At 54.0% G+C, this 20,777-nt stretch overlaps 3 protein-coding genes across 6 annotated transcripts; all 3 read left to right on the top strand.

Moving 5' to 3' along the window:
• The first annotated feature begins 1,592 nt into the window (after nucleotides 1-1,592).
• On the top strand, nucleotides 1,593-3,832 carry TMEM102 (transmembrane protein 102). 3 transcript variants are annotated; one of them, XM_008573862.1, is made up of 3 exons: nucleotides 1,593-1,851; nucleotides 2,015-2,247; nucleotides 2,350-3,832. In XM_008573862.1, the coding sequence occupies exons 2-3, from the start codon at nucleotides 2,034-2,036 to the stop codon at nucleotides 3,666-3,668; spliced, it is 1,533 nt and encodes a 510-aa protein (XP_008572084.1). In that variant the 5' UTR covers nucleotides 1,593-1,851; nucleotides 2,015-2,033; the 3' UTR covers nucleotides 3,669-3,832. The 3 variants fall into 3 exon arrangements, with proteins under 3 accessions (XP_008572084.1, XP_008572085.1, XP_008572083.1); XM_008573863.1 differs by having other exon boundaries at nucleotides 1,616-1,702; nucleotides 2,350-3,682; XM_008573861.1 differs by having other exon boundaries at nucleotides 1,732-2,247; nucleotides 2,350-3,682.
• A 1,351-nt stretch (nucleotides 3,833-5,183) lies between these two features.
• FGF11 (fibroblast growth factor 11) lies at nucleotides 5,184-11,288 on the top strand. The gene is made up of 5 exons (XM_008573860.1): nucleotides 5,184-5,979; nucleotides 7,954-8,064; nucleotides 8,259-8,362; nucleotides 8,943-9,141; nucleotides 9,420-11,288. Exons 1-5 carry the CDS (start codon nucleotides 5,787-5,789, stop codon nucleotides 9,488-9,490), a joined length of 678 nt encoding a protein of 225 aa, XP_008572082.1. The 5' UTR covers nucleotides 5,184-5,786; the 3' UTR covers nucleotides 9,491-11,288.
• Nucleotides 11,289-11,422: 134 nt separating this feature from the next.
• CHRNB1 (cholinergic receptor, nicotinic, beta 1 (muscle)) lies at nucleotides 11,423-19,339 on the top strand. 2 transcript variants are annotated; one of them, XM_008573858.1, is made up of 11 exons: nucleotides 11,423-11,539; nucleotides 11,623-11,762; nucleotides 12,480-12,524; nucleotides 13,029-13,138; nucleotides 13,225-13,333; nucleotides 13,713-13,860; nucleotides 14,373-14,582; nucleotides 17,052-17,275; nucleotides 17,782-17,954; nucleotides 18,305-18,452; nucleotides 18,756-19,339. In XM_008573858.1, the coding sequence occupies exons 1-11, from the start codon at nucleotides 11,482-11,484 to the stop codon at nucleotides 18,894-18,896; spliced, it is 1,506 nt and encodes a 501-aa protein (XP_008572080.1). In that variant the 5' UTR covers nucleotides 11,423-11,481; the 3' UTR covers nucleotides 18,897-19,339. The 2 variants fall into 2 exon arrangements, with proteins under 2 accessions (XP_008572080.1, XP_008572081.1); XM_008573859.1 differs by lacking the exons at nucleotides 11,423-11,539; nucleotides 11,623-11,762 and adding an exon at nucleotides 11,988-12,056.
• The last annotated feature ends 1,438 nt before the right edge of the window (nucleotides 19,340-20,777 follow it).

The raw sequence follows: 20,777 nt of genomic DNA, 5'->3' as shown, positions 1-20,777 counted from the left end.
CAAAAAAAGTTTGGAGGAACTTTCCTTTCCCTTGTTACCCTTTCTCAATATCTTAAAATTTCCCACAGAGCTCAGAGAAGTTAGTTCTTTCTAGGGTAGCTCTGAGGCCACCCTTTGGGGAGGAGGTGAGATGCAGGGATACCCAATTCCTGGTTACCCCAGACTATGAGAAAGCCTAGTCTTCAGTTCCCTTGATCTGGCCTCTTGGATCACAACAAGATGTGTGAAAACCTACCCTCCAGTTCTGGACTGTGTTTTGGTGCTCTCAGTTCACCAAGGGCTCCAGCCCTGATTGATGAGGGGAAAAGCTCTCTCTGTCAGTAACTAGAAACCCCCGAGGTCTCAGCTTCCCAAGTTGAGCTCTAAGTTTCTGGAGTCCCCTCCTTTACAGGCCTCTAATTTTTCCAGGTGTCCCTGCTTAATTCTCTTGTCCAGGGACTTAGACCTACCCCACTCTGGAGACAGACCATGGGCAGAAGGAATGTAAGTAGTCCTGGCCCAGCAATGGATTGGTCTGATCTGGGAGGCTGCCCCTGGTTTCCTATCTTCCTGTCCCATTAGCCTGGCTCCTGGACCCATCCTGGGTTTCAGTTGTGTTGTGGTCCCTGATAGCATAGGTTACAGAAAGCAATTTCCTGCCTTTGATAATTTCCCACTGCCCTGCCCCAGCCCAGCTGGGACTTTCCTCTGGACTTGATTTTCAGTCCTGATTAACTCTTCTGTGTACACACATAAGCTTCAAGATTCCAATACGTTGGGGCTAGGCCGTGGCTCACTCGGGAGAATGTGGTGCTGATAACACCAAGGCCACAGATTCGAATCCCATATCGGGATGGCTGGTTAGCTCAATGGGTGAGCATGGTGCTGACAACACCAAGTCAAGGGTTAAGATCCCCTTACCGGTCATCTTTATAAAAAAAAAAAAAAAAAGATTCCAATATGTTTTCCGTGCCACAATTCATGCATGTCTGAGGTGGGCATTACTAATATGTATGTTTCTTCCATGAGTCAGATGTCTATTCTTGGGTCACCACCTGTGTGTTCCTGCCTAACACTGCCACCACTGATTCCAAGATGCCTCCCCATCCAGCCAGGGAGGCCCTTTCCAACACCTCCCTGGCTCACCTCTGACTTAGACAAGTCACGTGCAACCTTCTAGGCTGCAGTCTTCTCATCCCCCAAATGAAGTTATAACTGCATGAAAGAACTCTCCTTGGGATGCAGGGGCCCCTATTTTCCCCCAGGTCCTAGGATGTGTCATTAATGTTCGATATTCAGATCCATCCTATTACCTCTCTACTCCATCTCCAAGGAATGTTTGTGCGAGGTTGATTTGGGCTTAAAAAGACACGGAATAGTGTATCTCCAGAGAAACTACAACTTCCATCAGGCACTAGTTCAGTAGAACGGGCAAGGACGTGGAGGCGTGGCTCCAACGCCCTAGTTGCGCGGGAAACAAACTACAACTCCCAGGCTAGCGCGAGATCTCCGCAGGGCTAACGGAGCGACTGAACTCCGGAGGCAGAACCGGGCCGGAACCACCCCGACAGCCCCCAGAGAGGGGCGTGGTCTAAATTTAGGGGCGTGGCCATGTGGATATCAGGAAGAAGTTACCTGTTGAATCGTTCTATCCTTTCTCTTTCCTACCCTTGCAGCTACCAGGAAAGGGGTAGCAGCCGACTTGTTAGCGTCTTCAAAAAAGGTAAGGAGAGGTAGACAAGGGGCGGCGGCGGAGACTGGCTACTGCCTTCCTTAGGAGAGGCTCAACAGCTGTTTTCTACCTACTGAGTCAAGTGAACTGGTTTACGGGAGCGGGTACCTGCATTTAAGAAGAGGGCAAGGACGGAGGAAGTATTTATTTATTTTGAAGACTAAAGTTAGAACTCATCATCTGCAGACCTATTTGTGGATTGTGTCTGGGGCACTCTCGGCCTCGGAAAGAGGGAAGAATGGGGCGACTCCGGTAGCAAAAGAAAGGCTCGTCTAGGCTACCTCCCGTCTGTGTTTTCCCTAGCCCAAAACCACAGAGCCGCATGGCTTCCGCCGTCTGGGGGAGTGCCTCCTGGTGGGGCCCGCCGCCCCCAGCCCCAGCCCGGCCGCTCACGGACATCGACTTCTGCTCTGGTGCGCAGCTGCAGGAGTTGACCCAGCTGATCCAGGAGCTGGGTGTGCAGGAGAGCTGGAGGGACGGGCCCGAACCGGGAGCAGACCTCCTCCGAGCCAAGGACTTTGTCTTCTCTTTGCTTGGTAAGTAACCCTTCCTGCCTTGGGGAACTCTCAGATCTCAACCTCGCCACGCCCCCGCCCCAGCTTTGGGCAAAGCCCTCACGATCCTTTCTCTTCACTTAGGTCTAGTTCACCGTCGGGACCCCCGCTTTCCCCCCCAGGCAGAGCTCTTGCTGCTTCGTGGTGGGATTCGCGAAGGCTCCCTGGATCTGGGGCATGCACCCCTGGGTCCCTATGCCCGGGGACCTCACTACGACGCCGGCTTCACACTCCTAGTGCCCGTGTTGTCTCTGGACGGCACTGAGCGAGAGCTGCAACTGGATCTGGAATCCCGTTACTCATGGCTTCGCCTCCCAGAGCTTGTGTACGGAACCTCAGTCCGGGAGTTGTGGCAAGATTGCCTAGGACCCCCAGTCCCAGGAGGACGTGATTTGAGCCACCAAACCAAGAGCGAAGAAAGTCCCAAGGACCCGCAAAGCTCGGTGGACCAGCCGCAAGGTGACATCACTGAGTCTGAGTCGCATGTGTCTTTCGAAGAATCGTCTAGTGACGTTTCAGGGTCCGAATCGCCTCGGCATGACGTCACCGACCCTGGCTTTCCTGCACCATTGAAAAAACAGAGTAGTGACGTCACGAAGGAAGCCGTCGAATGCCCAGTCCCAAAGCCGTCGGAGACTCAGGAGGCGTGGCCTACATTGTGTCCAGCCCAGGTGGCTGCTTGGTTCTTTGTTAAGCTGGCCGCCGTCGCAGAGTCCCTGATCCCGGTCCCGGGCGCCCCGCGCCTGGTGCACGCAGCTCGGCATGCGGGGGTCACTACCATCCTCCTGGCTACGCCGGGGCCCCCGCGCCGCCTCTTGCTCTTCGACCTGATCCCAGTGGTATCCGTGGCCGGCTGGCCCGAGGGGGCTCGGAACCACTCGTGGGCCGGTCCGCTGGCCGCCGAGCCAGCCTCCTTCTACCTGGTGCCCGGCGGCGGCACCGAGCGTCTGGGCGCCTCGGGTTGGCAGCTCTGCTTTGCCCGCCAGGAGCTGGCGCTCAAGGCGCGCATACCCGCGCCGCTGCTGCAGGCGTACGCAGCAGCCCAGGCGCTACTGCGCCCGCTGGTGGCCGGGACCCGGGCCGCGGCGCCCTATCTCCTGAGGACCTTGCTGTATTGGGCGTGCGAGCGGCTACCCGCGCTCTACCTGGCGCGGCCGGAAAATGCAGGCGCCTGCTGCCTCGGGCTGATAGACGAGCTGGGCCGTGTGCTCGAGGCCGGGACGCTGCCTCACTATTTTCTGAGAGGCCGAAAGCTCTGTGCCGGGGACTGCTCCGCTGCGCTGCTCCGGGCGTTGGCCGGGCTCCGCGCGGACCCTGCCCGGGCCCTGCGTACAGCGGTGGAAGAGGCCAAGATTGCGCGCAAGGGGGGAGGCTTAGCGGGCGTGGGGGGCGGGGCGCATTAAAGACGCTACTCCTACCAGTGCAGAAAGTGCTTCCGTTGGCTAGTGGGACGAGGAGGGGACTGCTTGCTCCCCGACTGAGATATAGACTGTGTGCCCTGGGCCCAAAGCCCCCCTTCTAGAAGCTCTTCTCGTCGGTTCCTCCCCATGCCCCCGCCTCGTCCCCGAAACAGGTCGTCCCAGGCCGACCTCTCTCCAAATCTGTGGCCAGCACCTCTCCGCCCCGGTGCAGCCTCCCGCGACCATCTCTCCCCTATTCTTTAGGTCTTTTCTCTCAGGAGTCGGTAGAGCTGGGAGGAAAATGCGTAAAGGAGAGAGGTATGGAGACCAGAGACTGATCCATTTGGCTCACCCAAAAGCAGAAATATTAAGGAGGCCGGCTTTTGCCCGAGGCTGAATCTCACCACCACCTTCATCTCTCCAACTCTTCCCCTCACCACCCCCACTTTCCTCATCCAGTTCTGCCCTCACTCACATCCCGGGCAGTAGGGTTCCTCTCTACGGTCTCTCGGCGTCGGCCATTCCATCTCTCTTAAGCCCAACCTCTCCCCCCATCCAGGGTTCCGTTCAGGAGGCCTCCTTGTGCCTCCTCCTCTGAACCCCCAGACATGCCGCCTTGCCTCCTCCGCTCCGCCTGCCTCTAACACAGTCCCCACTCCCTGCCTCCAAGGAACCCCGGGGTTACACCCGCCCAGCTTCACCCCCCTCCTTCCTAGCGTCTCCGCCCCCTGCCCCGCCCCCGGGCTGGCTCTCGGAAGAGGGGGAGCTGCCGTCGCCACCGCCGCCTCAGCTTCCCACAGCCGCTTGCCGCTGCCGCCGCTGCCACGGTTCTCCTGGTCCAGCCGCCAGGCCCAGTGCTCTGACTTCGCCGGACTGGGACGCTCTGCAGAGACACCCTCACTCCTTGCCGGGTGTCTGGGACGCCTATCCGGGCCTGGGGGGAAGCTCCGCTTTTGGGGGACAGGGAGGGAAGAGCCTGGAGCTGGAGCCAGCGCCACCCATCACCGGATCCACAGGACAGGACAGGTTGAGGGGCATCGGGAAAAGGAAAAGGGGGTGCTATAGGCAGTCCCGGGAGGAAAGGGAAGCCCTGTCGTAGGAAGCTCTGATGTGCTCTGACTTGTAGCGGGGCCTATTCATATTTGGGGGCTGGAGACAACGTGGGTGCACTCTTCTCTCGGGGGGCTGATTAGATTGGAGGACGTGGGATCTAAACAGCACGAGCTGTCCCCGAAGAAATCTAGGGGGCAGCCAGAAAAAAAGAGAGAGGGGGAAAAAAAGGATGGTCCTTATTTGAGGTGACAGAGGGCCCTCCAGACAACCACCTGGTGTATCCACTAGGAAGGGTGGATTTGGAGGTGACTTCAAAAGGAGTGGAGGTTGATAAGGTGAGGAAGGGGTCTCAGCAGCTGGAACCCTGGGCTACTAGAAATGGGGGTGACTTCGTGAAAAAAGATATTGTCCAGCCAGAGGGTCTAGGGACCCCTTCTCACTGAACTTGAAAAGCCTGGATATTCCGAGACATATTTTGAAGGGATTTCAGTGGTGGTGGGGGGGAGGTGGGAGACTCTTTTCATTTAGAGGGTAGCAAAGGAAAAAACACCAAGGATGGCTTCCTCCCTGACACTGGCAATACCCCAGTAGGGGTGGGGTGAGCTAATATCCCCAAAGCTAAGGACCCACACCTTTAGACTACAAAAGTGGATTTGGCAGGAGTGCCAGCCCGAAATAGAGTGGCAAGGTGCCTGGGTATATTGGAACTACATCTTGGAAATTTGGGGGGTCTTGGCTTTGGGATAAAAGAAGTAGGGACAGAGACATTGGAGACCAAGGAAAGGGGTGCTTTTCAGTAGCGGGGCAAAATTCGAGGGTGGGATCACCTGGGGAGTGTATAGTCTGCTAGATCCGGTGGAGCTAACACGGGGCCCAAGGGTGGAAGCTGGCTGCTGGACGGAGGGGGGTTGTGGGGGAGTTTGGGGCTTATCCTCAGGTCCTGTGGGTGGGGCGGTGAGTCGGGGCCTGAACGTCAAGAGCATGCCCTGGTGAGCGGGCTCGTCCTCTGGGGGAGCCCAGCACGCTCCGGGCGCCTGCCCGTTTGGGGGTGCCTCCTCCCGGGGCGCCATGGCGGCGCTGGCCAGTAGCCTGATCCGGCAGAAGCGGGAGGTCCGCGAGCCCGTGGGCAGCCGGCCGGTATCGGCACAGCGGCGCGTGTGTCCCCGCGGTACCAAGTCCCTTTGCCAGAAGCAGCTCCTCATCCTGCTGTCCAAGGTGCAACTGTGCGGGGGGCGGCCCGCACGACCAGACCGCGGCCCGGGTGAGTGCGGCTGGGGAGGGGCCTCCGGACCAGAGGTATCTCTGGGAGGTTGAAGCCGGGGACTTTGAAGAATGCGGCCCGGCTGAAGGAGCTCCCCAAAAGTGGAAGGGGATGGGCTAGGAAGACAAAGTCCCTGCCAGACTATGCCTCAGTTTCTCTTTTCTTTTGTCCATATCTCCGAGTCTCCTTGCTTTCGAGGACAAGGAGAAGGCTTGAGGGGCTAAACCTGGCGCCCCGAAGCCTCGCAGCTGCTGCCCGACCCCCCCTCAACACAGCAGTCCCCACCCCCACCATCCTCCGCCTACGTGCCGGTTCTCGCGATTCTTTCAATCCGGAGCGGAGGGGCCTGGGGGTTCCGGACGCCCGGGTCGCCCGGCGGGTTTCTGCGGCTCCGGCCGTCCCGTCCCCGCCCCCCTTCTCCCTCTCCTCCAAGCCCTGGCTCGGTTCCTCCTGGTGGAGCTCTCCCGGCTCGGAGCCAACCTCCCTAGCTCTCCCCCGAGTGTCCTTGCAGCTACCACACTAGCCAGCCCCTCAGTGCGCCCTCCTCCCGTGACCTGCACTTCAGAGAGGGGGCTGGACCCTCCCTCCCATTACCCCCGCGCAACTCCGAAATTAGGTCTCAGGGGCTCAGGGGACCCTACGCTGGGAGGAACTCAGACACAGTTCACGGCCGGAGACCAGCACAGAGACTTGGGGGTCGTACCACCTACGAGGGGGGACAGGGAAGTCGGCAGAGAGCAAGCGACTGGGAAAGAGAGTTGTGAGGTTAGCGCGTGGTCCGCGTCCAGGTACGACAGTCAGGGGAGTCCCTCTGGCCCGGCTCCCGCCAGCTCCCAGCTCCCCTAGGTGTAGCCCCCTCGCGCCCTCCTCCCCCAGCCACCGTCCGCAGTGGTACGCTCCGCAGCCCACCCTCCGAGTGGGACCCGGCCCCCACGTGACTCAGCCTGCCTCTCCATCTCCTCGTCCCCCTCCCCCCATTTCCTTGATATGGTATCAAATGCCCCCACCCCAGGCAGGTTACCTGGCTGAAGGGGAGAGGCTGAGCCTCAGGGAGAACTGGGCCCCGCGAGCCAGCAGACTGACAGACAGACAGACAGACAGACAGACAGACAGACAGACAGACAGACAGACAGACAGACAGACAGACAGACAGACAGACAGACAGACAGACAGACAGACAGACAGACAGACAGACAGACAGACAGACAGACAGACAGACAGACAGACAGACAGACAGACAGACAGACAGACAGACAGACAGACAGACAGACAGACAGACAGACAGACAGACAGACAGACAGACAGACAGACAGACAGACAGACAGACAGACAGACAGACAGACAGACAGACAGACAGACAGACAGACAGACAGACAGACAGACAGACAGACAGACAGACAGACAGACAGACAGACAGACAGACAGACAGACAGACAGACAGACAGACAGACGGGTCATTGTCAGGCCGGCGGTGGGCCAAGGCGAGGTCCGAGCCAAGCGAGCGGCAGCCGCAGCAGCAGGTGCTGAGTCAGCCTCAGGCCCAGTCCCACCCCGACTCCTGAGGGGGAGCCCCTACCCTGTGGTCACCTTGCGGCCGCACCGCCCATTCGCAAACACACTGCCCCTCAGTAGTCCTGCCTGTCTCCCTCTGTCCATTGCCTTTTGATGTATCTCTCCCCTTCCTCCCGCTCCCCTCCTTCCTGGTTAAGCTGTAGAGTAGGAATGCAGCCATTTCAATAAATTTCAATAAATTAAATTGAAAGTTCGTGGTTACAGAGAACAGAAGGGACCCACATCCCTGCTTTCCCCAGGAGTTGAAGAGAGGTGGGAGACAGTTTGCTCAGAGGGTGAGAGAGCTGGGGCCCTGGGACCCTCTTCCCTCCATTCTCCTTTCTTTTCCCTGATCCCGCCAATTGTAGGAATGCTTCTGGGAACAGAGATGTCATTTTCAAAGATGAATGTCTCTCTCTCCAGAGCCTCAGCTCAAAGGCATCGTCACCAAACTGTTCTGCCGCCAGGGTTTCTACCTCCAGGCAAATCCCGACGGGAGCATCCAGGGCACCCCAGAGGACACCAGCTCCTTCAGTGAGAGGGGAAGCCAACTGCTGGGTGGGAAGCAGGAGGATGGGGACAGGAAATGACAATCCTATTCCCTCTTCAGGTTCTGTTGCTTTCAGTCTGTCTCCCTGACCCCCAAGGGAAGAAGTGGAGCTGGGATGGGAAGAGGTCAGATGAGGGTTAGAGGCCTGGGGACTGATGCCGCCTCTCTCTACCTCCAGCCCAGTTCAACCTGATCCCCGTGGGGCTCCGTGTGGTCACCATCCAGAGTGCCAAGCTGGGTCACTACATGGCCATGAACGCTGAGGGGCTGCTCTACAGCTCGGTGAGACAACGAGGCCAGTGGCCTGGGGGTACTGGGGACTCTCCTAGCGTACAACGTTCCTCAACTACCCACATTTTGCAGCCCAGGACTAGGTCTCCCTGCAGCTTTTGCTGATGGCTGTCACCACTGCCCACTCCAGAGTACCTCCTATAGGGTCTCTCTCATCCCCACTCCTCTCATAGCCCCGCACATACTCGCAGGCTCTTTGAGTGTCCAATTCTTTCAGCCTTTTAGGGCCCCCTCTTTTTATCCTCCTCTTCCTGACTTCATTCTCACTCACTTCATCAGAGTCATTCAGGATAGGGGATGCTGAGAGATTGGAAGCAGAGCAGAGAGAAGGGATCTTTTTGTTCCAGGACACCCAAAAGTCTAGTTCTTAACCCTCAGGGGCCTACTGAGCTGTTCCCTGTCCTTCCTTTGCTTCCAGTTCCTACATGGACTCAGAAGTTGCCCTCCCCCTCCCCCCAATAATGTATGGATTATATCCTGGCTTGCTCTTCCCAAGGGCTCCCTTCTGCCCAGTGATGTGTCTTTTTGTCTCTCTGTCCGTGTGTGCCTTTCTGGGTCTTTGTCTTCTCAGCCATATTTCACAGCTGAATGTCGCTTTAAGGAGTGCGTCTTTGAGAATTACTATGTCCTGTACGCCTCTGCTCTCTACCGCCAGCGCCATTCTGGCCGGGCCTGGTACCTAGGCCTGGACAAGGAGGGGCGGGTCATGAAGGGAAACCGAGTCAAGAAGACCAAGGCAGCTGCCCACTTTGTGCCCAAGCTCCTGGAGGGTGCGTATGGACTCAAGAAAAGTTGGGCCATGTGGGAGGGTATTGACCTTGACATGAACATTTAGTGGCACACAGCTCAGACTACAAGTGTTAAGAGGACTCTGCATGATGGATCAAGCCAGGAAGACTTCAGCCTTTGGGGATTTGGGGAGTTCTCTCCCTTTGGCTTGGGGTTCCTGGAGGGCAAGTGTAGGGGAAGGTAGCATTTTAGAGCTCTGGTTCTGCCTGGGTCTTTTTGTGCCTAACTCTTGTTCCCTGCTCCTCTCTTCCCTTCACAGTGGCCATGTACCGGGAGCCTTCTCTCCACAGTGTCCCTGAGACCTCCCCTTCCAGTCCCCCCGCCCTCTGAAATGTAGTCCCTGGACTGGAGGCTCCCTGCATTCCCAGTGACCAGCCACCACCACAGCCTGTCTCCCAGCCCTGCTCTCTCCCCTGCTGCCATACACATGCCCTGAGCAGCCAGGTCTCACCAGGTGCTCTACTCTGAGGGAGCCAAATGTCTGGCTGTGACTTTGGGGACTGCTGAGAACCTTAGATTCTTTGGTCTTGGAGGGGGTCAGAGAGGGGGATGTCTGAAAATGTCTTTGGCTTATCACTTCTTTCTTTCCACACTCCCCCCTACCCACAAAGCCTTTTCCTGCGATGGCACTGGGAATTCCAAAGCTGACAGAGCCAGGGCATAAACACTCCCCACCCCAGGCTCAGCCAATTCCTTTGGCCCTGTGCCCCTTTTCATTGCCACTGAGCCATAGATTTGTAGGTCCACGGGAGCTCAGGATTAGTTTCCTTCTTTCCCTACTCTACTTTCTGCCTTGGACTGGGCAGGTTCTGGAACACCAGACACCCCAGCCAGGACCGTTTCTGCACTAGGGCTCTGTGCTGGAAGCCAAGCATGCTGCCAGACTCTGTTCTGGATCCATCAGCCTTCTATCCTTGACCCTGATGGACTCGAGAGAGAGGCTGGATTTGAGTCCTACCTAGCTGTTGGTCTTGGCCTGAACTGGGACCAGTCTCAGATCACCACAGGTTTAACCTTCTTATCCCAGAGACACCCAATTGTAGAACATGGTGTTCTAGACCTTAACAGAGCAATACTTCCTCCTGAATCTGAGCTCTAGGACATAGACCGTGACTCTCAGCCCTTCTCCCCAGGATGCAACTGGGGCCTGTATAGCCATATTATTGCTCTAGAGTAAGTTCTAGACCCACCTTCCCACCTTCTCTAGTGATACTTATTAAGCATGAGTTCTGGAAAGGACCCAGCTATGATTCATAAAGAACTAAGTTCTGGATGCATCAAGAACTACTTCTTATTTTTCCTAGATAATTTTCTAAAACTTTTATTCTTCCATATAGAACACTAACCTTATTTTTACATGCAGTTTCTAGCTCCTGAAACCCAGCTGGGGTCCTGCCAGGGAAGCAAAGTCTGGGGGAGGGCAGAGGAATTTTGGAAAGATCCCTGGCTTATAGTAGGGAAGCTGGGATGGGGAAGGGGCCAAAACCATGGCATGATTCAACCTGTGTCTAGACTGGGGGGACATGAACACTTAGCTACCTCAGCAGGAATTCCTTCCAGGTCCCATTTAAAGCTGAGGTTTTAGGGTAATGGGTCTAGAATAAAAGGACAAATGGGACACAGCCTTGACCCCCCCTCCAGTGAGGAGACCCCAATTCAGCAATAAGTGCTACCCCTCTTTCCTATAGGTCAGGCCAAGGAGGGTGAGGGCCTCCTGGGCTGCAGGCCTCATATACCCCCAGAGCTACAGAGTAGAACTGGCTTTACCCTACAGCTTATAAACTCAGCTGGGTACCCAAAAAGGGCCTGACGAGATTTATGGGGAAAATGTGGAGATCTAGGTGCAGGCCTGGAAAAAACTGGGAACCCACTAGTGAACTAGGAGGTAAACCAGGAGTAGCCTCAGATCTGAGCAGGAGAGACTAAGGTTGCCCTAAGGGAGGGGCAAGAACTCAAAGGCAGGTCACTTTTCCTCAGGCTCTTTTACTTCTGGCTTGTTGCAAGAGGGGTAGATGTCCCCCTCACCCACACAAACCCTGCTCAGGCTCCACCTGTCTCCTGGCTCTGCTCCCAGGGGACTGGGTCTATACTCCAGGCTTTATCAATTAAAGACGGTTTATACAACTGACGTGTTGCCTGTCATCTGTGGGTAGCGGGCTTCGGCAGTTGCTCTGGGCGGGACCAAGTCCCGGGGGCGGGGCGGGTGGGCTGGCCTCTGCCCCCCAACAACAGGTGCACATTCCTGGGAGCCTCGTCACTTCCCCTGCACTGCCGGTCCCGGCGGCTCTCCGAACGAACTCACTGAGCGACGCGGCCAGACCATGACCCTGGGGTCGCTGCTGCTGCTGCTGGGGGCGCTGGGGGCGCCACTTGCCCCAGGTAAGTCTGAGTCCAAGAGGCGGTGACAGGGGCAGCCGTCGTGGCCGGGCACCAGGCCTTCACCCAGCGCTCTCCTCCCCCAGGCGCCCGCGGCTCGGAGGCGGAGGGCCGACTCCGCGAGAAACTTTTCTCAGGCTATGATAGCTCGGTGCGGCCGGCGCGGAAGCTGGGAGACCGCGTCGGGGTCAGCATTGGTCTCAGCCTGGCACAACTCATCAGCCTGGTGAGGCGGTTGAAGTCAGGCCGCAGACCGGCTGGGGGTCGTGGTTTTAGGCCTGGCAGGACCGACGAACAGGCTAAGGACGGGGCCTGGGGCGAGGCCAGGCTGAGAGATGGGCGAGGCTTTAGCGAAGATTGGGTCGAAATCGGACCAGTGGACAAGCTGTGGGCGTGGCTGCTGGGCAGGCCCCTGGCAGAGCCGGGTGGGATGAAGAACGCGCCCACAGGCGGATCTGGGTTCTTTCTTTCTTTGTTTGGCTGCTGGCCTGTACCGGGATCCGAACCCTCGACCTTGTTGGTATAACACCTCACTGAGTTAACCGACCAGCCCTTGAAGCGGAGCTGGGGCAGGTGGACTGGGGTGGGAGGTGGGAGGTGATGGGGGTGCGGAGCGGAGCGTGGTGCTCAACAATCAACAGCGGCGGGCGGAGATTCAAGGCTGGGTGGGTCATAGACTGTGGGCGGGTCCGGGACAGCGGGGCGGAGGGCTGGGCAGGGGCGGGGCTGTAGACGATCAGGTGGGAGTGTAGACCCCAGGAGGGAATGCTTCTGAGATGGAGGCGGGGCTTAAGTTAATGAAGTTCCTAGGGGGTGGGGCTTGAGCCCCACAGGGTGGGATTCAGAGAAGGCGCGGAGTTTCCAGGGAAAGGTTGACCCGCCGAGCCTCCCCCATTTCTCTCCATCCCACTTCACTTCTACCCTTTAAACTTTTCCCTTCTAGAACGAGAAAGATGAAGAGATGAGCACAAAGGTGTACTTAGATCTGGTATGGAGACCCCGTAGGGTGGGAAAGGGCGTCCTGCTGCCTTTTCAATTTCCTCTAATGTCCGGCTCAGTAAGAATATTTTTTTGCATCACGACCTCAAAAACACATAACTGAAACAAAAGCTTCAGAAACAATACCCGTCTTTACTACAGAAGTTGCACACCACGAATTTTTCATTCTAATTTTTTAACACTGATTTGAGGCCACTGATTTGATTCCCCACCCACTAAAGGGTCACGTACTGCAGTTTGAAAACCACAGTTTTAGAGGCTAGTGCAACCTCCTCATTTTTACAGACTAAAAAATTGGGAGCCGGTGCGGGGGAATGGAAATTAGCTGATGCGGATCCCAGCGAGTGAAGGCGGAGCTGGAGCCAGAACTTGACCCTAAGCCCATGCCTGCCCTGCTCCCCTCCCTTACTCTCCCTTCCTGGGCTTCTTTCGGACATCCCCAGTCCCTCCTGGCCTCCAGCCCCGCACAGCTCCTCGGTCTCTGCTTCCCTAGGTGTGGACCGACTACAGGCTGAGCTGGGACCCTGCCCAGCACGATGGCATCGACTTGCTCCGCATCACGGCTGAATCCGTGTGGCTACCTGATGTGGTTCTGCTGAACAAGTAGGATTTTCCCAAAGCCTGGGAGGTGGGGCTGGGCCTGCGGAGGGCGGAGCCTGATCGCAGACGAGAGGATCCCTTCCCTACAGCAATGACGGGAATTTTGACGTCGCTCTGGATATTAACGTCGTGGTGTCCTCCGACGGCTCCGTACGCTGGCAGCCCCCGGGCATCTATCGAAGCAGCTGCAGCATCCAGGTTTCCGGTCTCCGTCTGGGAAGCTCAAAGGGCTCTCAGAAACCCTCCCTCTCCTCGGACACCCTGACTCCGCAGCGACTCCCATCCCTCTCCCCTTATCCTCCGTGATCATCCTCTCTCCTTTGCTCTCCTGATTTTTCGTTGAGTGTTATCTTCTCTGTACACTTTAACTTCCAGTCTTCCTCAGTGACCCCCTCCTCCATTTCCCCAATGGCCTCCCTTAATAACCCTCTAATTTCTCTGTGACCCCACTTCCCTAGTGATCCCTATCTCCCTGTCCTCCCCCGCCATACCCCGTGACTTCCCCAGTGACCTCCCAAAGCCCTGACTGCAGGCTGACCAGTTCTCTGGCAGCTCTGTTGACTCCACCTCCATCCAGGTCACCTACTTCCCCTTCGACTGGCAGAACTGCACCATGGTGTTCAGTTCCTACAGCTATGACAGCTCAGAGGTCAGCCTGCAGACGGGCCTGGGTCCTGATGGGCAGGAGCAGCAGGAAATCCACATTCATGAAGGAACCTTCATTGGTGGGTGGGCATGGCTCCCATATCCGTGGTCTGTATGACTTCCAGTTTTTTGTTTTATTTTTTTAAAGATGACCGGTAAGGGGATCTTAACCCTTGACTTGGTGTTGTCAGCACCACGCTCAGCCAGTGAGCAAACCGGCCATCCCTATATGGGATCTGAACCCGGGGCCTTGGTGTTGTCAGCACCACACTCTCCCGAGTGAGCCACGGGCCGGCCCTGACTTCCAGTTTTTAACAGGCTGATAAATATACTGGGTCAGCAATGCCCTGTACAACCCTGTGGGATCAGCAACATGGGTATGGCTATTTACATTTTATAAATATAGAAACTGAAATTTGTCTAAGTTTATTAGAGATGGGCTGTCCAGTCAAGTGTCCACAGCTAGGCCCCTATCACCTCAGCCCCCTCAGGTCCTAGAATGTGGCAGAGCAAGCTATACCTGGCACTGACCAGGACAGCTCCCACATCTATGTCCCCTTCTTCTGCTCTGTCTCCCACCCCACCCCCACAGAAAATGGCCAATGGGAGATTATCCACAAGCCCTCTCGGCTAATCCAGCCTCCAGGGGATCCTAGGGGAGGGAGGGAAGGACAGCATCAGCAAGTCACCTTCTACCTCATCATCCGCCGGAAGCCTCTCTTCTACCTGGTCAATGTCATTGCTCCGTGCATCCTCATCACTCTCCTGGCCATCTTTGTCTTCTACCTACCCCCTGATGCAGGTAAGTGGGGAAGGGGCCCCAGCCCTTATTATTAGCTCAGCTTCTTCCTCTTTATTCTTATTCCAGGCAGGGTTTTCCAGCCAACCCAAACAATCATGGATTGGGCTTCGACAACTACACCCAGGTTTTCCCTCCCACCGAGTGGACCCAACCTCTGGCTCTGCCGCCTCCCCTCTGCAGCAGGCTTCCTTCCACCCAGTGACATCTGAACTCTTTCCCTTTAGAGTCCTAGCCTGTCATCCATGGAACCTCCAATCCTCTGACCAATAAACTTCCAGGCTTAGACAACTCTCCCCTTCCTTTTCCCCACTCCCAGCGTTCCTACGCACACGCACTTTTCAGACACACATTAGTCCCTTAACTTCCTATCTCCCAGGAGAATAACAGCCAAGTTTCTCTAGGAGGCAGCATAATGTAGTAACGGGGTAACCTTGGGCAAATTCCTTAATCTCTATGTGTCTCAGTTTCCTGACCTGGAAGTGGGGACAATCATTGTCCCTACTGCATATGATTATTTTGAGGATTGGCTGAGTTAATAGAGCTATACCTGGTACTCAGTATGTTCTATGTAAGCGTGTTTTTTTGTTGTTGTTGTTCTTGTGGGGTTTTGTTTGTTTTGTTTTGTTTTACTATTTTTGAGCACTTGCTATAAGGTAATACAATTAACATGTTACCTGTATTAATTCAACTTTAATTGTTACAACAACCCTCTGAAGTGAGTACTGAATTGTCATTCCCATTTTACAGAGGAGGATAAAGAGGCTGAGATGAGAGTTTAAATAATTTGCCTGACATTACACACTTAGAGAGGGGCAATGTCACTATTCCAACCCTGGTCAGTGTCAGTCTGATTCAGAGACCTGTAATCCTTGACTCTGGTATTCAGAACATGCTTTCCTCCTCTCTGGTATCAAGTGCTCTGTCTAGAGTAGGAGAGTGATACAGCTGTAGAACATACTTCCAAATATAACCCCTACTTCCTCCCAGAGCAGGACAAATCTTGGAACCCAATATTATAGGACTAAAGTAGAGCAGACCATAAAAGTTATTCATTTCAATATCTTTCATGAAGTTTGCAAGGCCTGTTGTATGCCACAGGAATAATCAGCCACCTGGCATATTTTTGTATACTTTGTTTCATTTTTAGATCCTTCAAATTGCTATATAGCTCCTGAAAAAGCTACAGGGGTTGGTCCATTCATTCATGCAACAATATTTGTTGAGTATAATGTGCTAGGCACTTGGAATACATCAGTGAATAAAAGAGAAAAAAATCCCTGCCCCCAGAGAATTTACATTCTACTGGGGGAGTCAGTCAAATAAGTCTATTATATAGTATATTAGAACAAGACAAGACTTAAAGGGTAAAATGAAGTAGGAAAGGGGGTTGGAGAGGATGAGAATGGGGGTAAGCATTGCAATTTAAAAATAGGATGCCAGTGAATTCCTCATCAAAAGGGAATATTAGGGTTGGCTGGTTAGTTCAGTTGGTTAGAATACAGTGTTATAACACCGACGTCAAGGGTTCGGATCCCCATACTGGCCAACCACCAAAAAAAAAAAAAAAAAAAAAAAAAAAAAAAAAACCAACAAAACAAAAAAACGGGGGGAATATTTTAGCAAGAGAATGACCCTGGCAGGTATCTGGGGGAAGAATGAGCCAGGCAGAGGAAACAGTGAATGCAAAGCCCTGGGTGGAAGGGTACCTTGTATATTCAAGAAACAGGGAGGAGGCCAATATAACTGAATGAAGTAAGCAAGGGGAAAACAGTAGGAGATGAAGTCAGGGAGCTAATGGGAAAGGCTTGTAGACCATAATAAAGATTTTGCTTTTATGCTGAAGGAGATGGGGAACCAGTGGAAGGTTTTGGAAAGCGGAGTGATATGATCTGATTTATACTTCAACAAGATCAAACTGGCTGCTCCGTTGAGAACAGTCAGCAGGGGGCAAATGATGAAGCAAAGTTAGGCCTTTATAATAACTCAGACCTTAGGTAATGGTGGTTTGGACCAGGGTAGTAGTAGTAGATGTGATAAGTCATCAGTTTCAGAATGTATTTTGAAGGTACAGCCAATAGGATTTGCTGTGAATTGGACATGGGGAAAAGAGAGAGGAGAGTTGAGAATGATTCAAAGGAGTTCGGCCTGAGCCACAGGAAAAATGGAGCCGTCACTTATGAGATGGGAGAGACTATGGGAGGAAATTTGGTGGTGAGAGAATTAGGTTTTAAGCTTGAGATGTCCATTGGACATTCAAGTGGAGAGGTTGAGTAGGTGGGTGGATATGAAGGTAGGTGGAGTTCTCCCCTGAACTCCAGGCTGGAGGTACAAATGTAGGAGTGATTTGCATGTAGATGGCCGTTCCAAAAGCCTGTCCTTGAGTGGGCTGGAAACATGGTCACTGACTATGCCATGAGGATTTCCTTCTGGCAAAGCCTAATCCTTCTGCCTTCCCCTCTGCCCTCCAAGGAGAGAAGATGGGGCTCTCAATCTTTGCCCTGCTCACCCTTACTGTGTTCCTGCTGCTACTGGCAGACAAAGTGCCTGAGACCTCCCTGTCGGTACCCATCATCATCAAGTACCTCATGTTTACCATGGTCCTCGTCACCTTCTCGGTCATCCTTAGCGTCGTGGTCCTCAATCTGCACCACCGCTCACCCCACACCCACCAAATGCCCCTTTGGGTTCGTCAGGTAAGAGAGGTCTCTTCCTCCAACCTGTGTTAACTCCCGATCCTAGAATTTGGTTTTTTGTCCATGTATCACCCCTCCCTCCCACCAACTCCAACTTCTCTTTAACAGACCTTAAGAAGAACTATAACTGCCTGGTGGAGTGCTGAAGTGCCAACACCTACTGGTTGTTGAAATCTTGCACAATTAATTTTACCCTCCCATTATTACCATTTCATAGATCCCATGCTCTCTTCATCAATACTGTCCATCTTGGGTCCCAGGGAAACATTCTAAGGGTTAGGTACTATCAGGGTGGAAGCCTTCAGAAACTCTCTTCAGTTAGGATGCTTCCCAACCCATTAAAGAGCCCTCAAGGCTGTGTGGTTGCATTTCCTCATCTGTGCAGCTCTGTGGACCATGTGCACGAATGCAGGGCAAATGGGCATGTGGAATAAGGATAGTTGGCTGCTTCCCTTCTGGTCTGAAAGCATGAGAGTCTCCTCCAATACGACTCTTCTACTCTGCAGATCTTCATCCACAAGCTGCCTTTGTACCTGGGTCTGAAGAGGCCCAAACCTGAGAGAGACCAGATGCCAGAGCCCCCTCACTCTTCTTCACCAGGAAGTGGCTGGGGTCGGGGAACAGATGAATATTTCATCCGGAAGCCGTCGAGTGATTTTCTCTTCCCCAAACCTAACAGGTAGGACCTACACCCATCACTCACATAGAAGGGAGAGGGAGAACTACAGTTCCCAGAAGACTGTGCGGAAGCAGATGGCCCGTGGGCATGGAAGATGCTATGGTTGAGGGTCATGGGAGTTGTAGTATTCCTTCTGCTGCTTACATTGCGGAAAGGTGGGAACTAAAGTCTAGAAAGGTGGAAGAAGTTGCGGAAGGCTGGAGAAGTTGCCGCCAGCGAAGAGAGCCTGCGGGGCCCTCTCAGGGTTTGTGAAGCGGCTGATTGTCGGAGGCAGTTGGAGCGGGGCCTAGGTCACTGGCGCCGGCTGTGTGTCTTTGCTCCCGGAGCTTGGCCAGTCACGCCTCTTCTAGGTTCCAGCCTGATCTGTGTGCCCCGGACCTGCGGCGATTCATCGATGGTCCAAACCGGGCTGTGGGCCTGCCTCCCGAGCTCCGGGAGGTCGTTTCCTCCATCAGCTACATAGCTCGACAGCTGCAGCAACAGGAGGACCACGATGCCGTAAGTCCGATGAGGGTGGGGCGGGGCAGGGCTTCGGTGACCTTGGCCCCGCCCGCGGCCTCAGGCTCCGCCCCTAACACTTGCCGTCGTCTCTGACTGGGAGTTTGCCCCATCGGGTCCTGTCCTCTGCTCTCTGACTGGCTCTTTCCTCCCTCCGTCACCCGCAGTCTCTCGGGTTGCCCGGCCCACTCTTGCCTCAGACCCTCGGTAGGACCACCCCGGCGCGGGGTACGGAGTCGTGGGGCGGTCTTCCCCGGGGGGTCTGGGCCCAGAGCTCAGGAAGTGTCCTCTGCCTACCCCCAGCTGAAGGAGGACTGGCAGTTTGTGGCCATGGTAGTAGACCGCCTTTTCCTGTGGACCTTCATCATCTTCACGACTGTCGGGACTCTTGTCATCTTCCTGGACGCCACATACCACTTGCCCCCTCCCCACCCCTTTCCTTGAAGACTGGAGGACAGAGCCCATGTCCTCGGCCAGCTGAAGTAAGAGTTCGGCGGTACTCTCAAGCCCTATCTTTCTCTGCCTTTTAACTCCTGCACTAGAAATCCAGCCCTCTTATTTCGTTTCTGGGGAGGGGGCTGAAGAGGCACTGAGGGCTGGGCAGACGTGTGCCTTGAACCCACCTGAGATGCACCATCGGCTTCTTTACTTCTTGGGTTTTGAAGAAGCGCCTTTGAATATCAACACCTAGGTCACCAATTAAATAGAACAAAAACCAAGAACTAGATTGTAAGCCTTAGAAGGGCAGGAAATGTGTATTGTTCACTGTAGTATTGTGTTCACTGCAGCACCTTGCACAGGTCCCGACCTATAGTAAGTGCTTGACTCTTGTTGAATAGAGAGAAAATTTCAGAAAGGAAATACACCAATTAATTGTGCTATGTTTTCATGTTGTGCTAATGGTCATTTTTTCTGTTTTTACCTTTCTGCAATTTATATTTTGCAATGAGTACTATCTTTAGGATGAAAAAAAAAAAAGGTTATTTCTGAAAGTATCTATGTGTAATGAGAAAAAGAAAAAAACATTTTAAAGACCTCCATTCAAGTTTCAGCTTTGGTGCTCAAACCTTTGACAAGCTACTAACCTGCTCTGTACCTCAATTTCCACATCTATGAAATGAACCTTATAACAGTATATGCCCCAAAGGGTTGTTAGAGGATCATTTCAGAAGATGGGAACAAGGGCCGGCCCGGTGGCGCACTGCTACAGTGCGCCGCTTGGGAGCGTGGCGGCGCTCCCGCCGAGGGTTCGGATCCCACATACAGACCGGTTCCTGCTCACTGGCTGAGCGAGGTGCGGGCGCGACACTGAGGGTTGCGATCCGTTGCCGGACACGAAAAAAGACAAAAAAAAAAAAAAAAAGGAAAAAAAAAACCAACAAATTGTTAGGCTTTATTTGGGCCAGCCCGTGGCTCAATTGAGAGAGTGCGGTGCTGATAACACCAAGGCCACAGGTTCGGATCCGATATAGGGATGGCTGGTTAGCTCACTTCAGAGCGCGTGGTGCTGACAACACCAAGCCAAGGGTTAAGATCCCCTTACCAGTCATCTATAAAAAAAAAAAAAAAAAAAAAGGAAAAAAAAAACCAACAAATTGTTAGGCTTTATTTGGGCCAGCCCGTGGCTCAATTGAGAGAGTGCGGTGCTGATAACACCAAGGCCACAGGTTCGGATCCGATATAGGGATGGCTGGTTAGCTCACTTCAGAGCGCGTGGTGCTGACAACACCAAGCCAAGGGTTAAGATCCCCTTACCAGTCATCTATAAAAAAAAAAAAAAAAAAAAAGGAAAAAAAAAACCAACAAATTGTTAGGCTTTATTTGGGCCAGCCCGTGGCTCAATTGAGAGAGTGCGGTGCTGATAACACCAAGGCCACAGGTTCGGATCCGATATAGGGATGGCTGGTTAGCTCACTTCAGAGCGCGTGGTGCTGACAACACCAAGCCAAGGGTTAAGATCCCCTTACCAGTCATCTATAAAAAAAAAAAAAAAAAAAAAGGAAAAAAAAAACCAACAAATTGTTAGGCTTTATTTGGGCCAGCCCGTGGCTCAATTGAGAGAGTGCGGTGCTGATAACACCAAGGCCACAGGTTCGGATCCGATATAGGGATGGCTGGTTAGCTCACTTCAGAGCGCGTGGTGCTGACAACACCAAGCCAAGGGTTAAGATCCCCTTACCAGTCATCTATAAAAAAAAAAAAAAAAAAAAAGGAAAAAAAAAACCAACAAATTGTTAGGCTTTATTTGGGCCAGCCCGTGGCTCAATTGAGAGAGTGCGGTGCTGATAACACCAAGGCCACAGGTTCGGATCCGATATAGGGATG

This window comes from Galeopterus variegatus, unplaced genomic scaffold, assembly GCF_000696425.1.
Source record: "Galeopterus variegatus unplaced genomic scaffold, G_variegatus-3.0.2 Scaffold970, whole genome shotgun sequence".
Lineage (NCBI taxonomy): Eukaryota > Metazoa > Chordata > Mammalia > Dermoptera > Cynocephalidae > Galeopterus > Galeopterus variegatus.
The sequence above is the reverse complement of the archived record's forward strand: the minus strand, read 5'-3'. Positions and strand labels throughout refer to the sequence as shown.